Source organism: Cephus cinctus, unplaced genomic scaffold (genome assembly GCF_000341935.2).
Source record: "Cephus cinctus unplaced genomic scaffold, Ccin1 Ccin1_scaffold1333, whole genome shotgun sequence".
Classification (NCBI taxonomy): Eukaryota; Metazoa; Arthropoda; class Insecta; order Hymenoptera; family Cephidae; genus Cephus; species Cephus cinctus.
The window spans coordinates 499933-502542 of NW_014333751.1; the positions used below are offsets into that span (position 1 = coordinate 499933).

At 44.3% G+C, this 2610-nt stretch overlaps 1 protein-coding gene across 2 annotated transcripts in view; it reads left to right on the plus strand.

Moving 5' to 3' along the window:
- Nucleotides 1-219: 219 nt before the first annotated feature.
- Nucleotides 220-2610, plus strand: part of LOC107272961 (tensin-1) — a 132771-nt gene continuing 130380 nt past the window's right edge. Inside the window, exon 1 of one of the 2 annotated variants that reach the window (XM_025090241.1) lies at nucleotides 220-1371. In XM_025090241.1, coding sequence (XP_024946009.1) covers nucleotides 1333-1371 — 39 coding nt within the window. In that variant the 5' untranslated portion in view covers nucleotides 220-1332. The remainder of the gene's footprint in view (nucleotides 1372-2610) is intronic. The other variant, XM_025090245.1, reaches the window with a different exon arrangement.

Here is a 2610-nt window from a genome sequence, read left to right on the forward strand (position 1 = left end):
AGCCCTGCGCACACGTGACCATCCCCTGGTACAGTTCTTGGTGTTTCAAGTGGTGCCTGGCTTGCATTTGCCTCTTTTGTGCGTGCACCGTGTGATCAACAGTGTTGCTATGGCGACTGACGTGCGGGACGTGCTTCTGCCTAGAAGACCCTTTCGATCTCTAGCTCGGTTCACGTGACGTGGATAACGTGACGCGTATCGTACGACTTTCGATATCTTTGATGCTATCGGTTCTTGTGATTTTCAAACCGAACATCCGGTCTCTTGCCCGTTTGGGTCTTTGCTCGGTAGGACTCAGGGCTATTCTGTCTATGACCTCTCGTGCTCCCAGGCACCAGCATTCTACTCGCTTGGATGCTTATGGACGATTTATAGTCTCGTCCCTGATGATCCGTTCTATACGTCACCGGCTGCGGACGTTCACTTCCCAAACGTAATGCCACGTGTTGCTCAGTGTGTACGGCACGTTAATGACCGTCATTGAAGGTGCAGTCGTGCTACTCGCCATACCAACCACTGTCCCGCAAACACGACCTAGACGAATGTGTTCAGTCGGCATTGTACTTTCTCCGTGGTTAGTCTAGTCGACGTACTCGATCGGCACTGGCATTCCAGTTTCTTAGTTCGATCGGTACGCGCAGTGATTCACGATGGGTGTTCATTGTTTCGCCTTGTGGACATACGCAAATGCGTGACAGATATTTTCGGTGAATATTATACAGAGGATGCGTTGAGTGAATGGTGGTGGAAATAGGATAACTGTGAAGTTGATATAGTGCTGATATTAAACTGTGCAATGAATATTTACTCTCGTTTACGTGAAACAGCTGAGAATCCAGAATAATGACGTAACGTACCGAAAGGAATATTTAAAACTTTGCACTGACAGAGACGCACCGGAAGGTCCTCGTGTTTCGTAAATACTCAAGGAGGGAGTGACGTTATAAAAAGTATGCTCGTAAATCATCTTACTTCGTATCTATTCATTCTTGTTTATACGAGTCCTCGATGCAAACAGTAATCTATATTTTACTTGGACGTACACTAAAAAGGAAGAGCCAACATTATAAACGTGAACTGTGTCACCGAGCATTATTCGAGGCAGCTGAGGTATTTTAATGGTTGGCATAAACTATACGACCCCGTGTCGATTCCGACAGAGAAAGAAAGAAAAAGGAGGATCAATGAAAGAAAGCAACCAGAACATTTACGGCATCGTAACATTCAAATGAGAAGTTTCAGACACGAAGGTAACACGTTTAACTCGTCCGCATCGCCGCGATAACAACCGGAAACGGAGAACGTTCTGATGGGAAGTGATGTCTACCTATTATGGCAGAGCCTTTCTCGAAGAGATTCACTACAGCTAAGGTAAGATTTATATTAGTTTCTCTTATAGCGTCAAGCCACGTGTACTAATGGCAATACGTATTTTACCACTGCGCGTAAGCACGCGTATTTATATACCAGTCGTATATTATGCTTCTAAGTTAGACTCCCTTTTAACAAGAGCTGTCGCAACAAAGTCCCGGTTCGGACTGTACAGTACGCCACATGGCGGTCAATGCCTAAGAATTACTTATTTTGGTATTTGGCTTTCCCGGCCGGTTCCGGTTAATGGCATGGCCAAACGAGGAGCCAGGTATGTCTAATCGCCAAAGAGGTATTTGTATTTATGGATCAGCTTATCCCCGAAACTTCTGTCTACGTCCAAAGTGATCCTCAAACCGCCATGTCACTTAAACGATCCGCGTTATTTGCATATGCTTATGAATTTTTTTTTCTCTTCACCTTAGTCCACACCCGTCGCATTTGCATGTTTCGTATTTTTTAAAAGAAGTTAATGGATGTCGATCATTAGTGTAATAGCACATTGGATGACTGGTGGGGTCCACTAAGTGCCACTTGGTACTAAAATACATTGCGTCTCTACCTACTGGTAGGCCCCTCTTAACGTGCCTTTCAATATCTTCAAGTTATAAGTCCACTTTCTGACAATTTCAAAGGTATACTACTTATAGTTCTTTTTAGAGTTTTTTTTTTATTTATTTATTCAAACTCCCTTCCCACGTCGCGACACGCAGCCTTTTTACTTCCTCTTTATTCCCGGCAGCGGGCATTATGATTTATGGAGCTATCCACGGCGATCTATTATGAACGTACAAAGGCAGCCCGATTTCTATCTTAAGAGAAAAAGTAACTACACAGTAGAACCGCTTCGTTTCACTGCTTCCCTACGCGATGATATTGGCACTGCTACTCATCTGCGGCACGCTATGCGAAAAAGCCAGGCAAAAGTGTCCATGCTTCGTTCATTAACATTAGCATCCATCAAACCAGTATGCAGCATCGGCATCATCGTATCTCAATCCCTCGCGATCGAATGATCGATAAGAAACGTGACAGCGCATCGACGCGATACCATCTTCGATAATCAACATTCCTACGCAACGTTCAATGCCATGAAATAGAGGGCAACATTAATTTAAGAATACCAATAACGATATTCTGGGATACTTATCCTTGAATCGCTTGCTTTCATAGAAAGCAATATCACGCGACACCTACGTATCAAAGAATCCTGGTACGATATTTGCCCCCCCCCCCCCC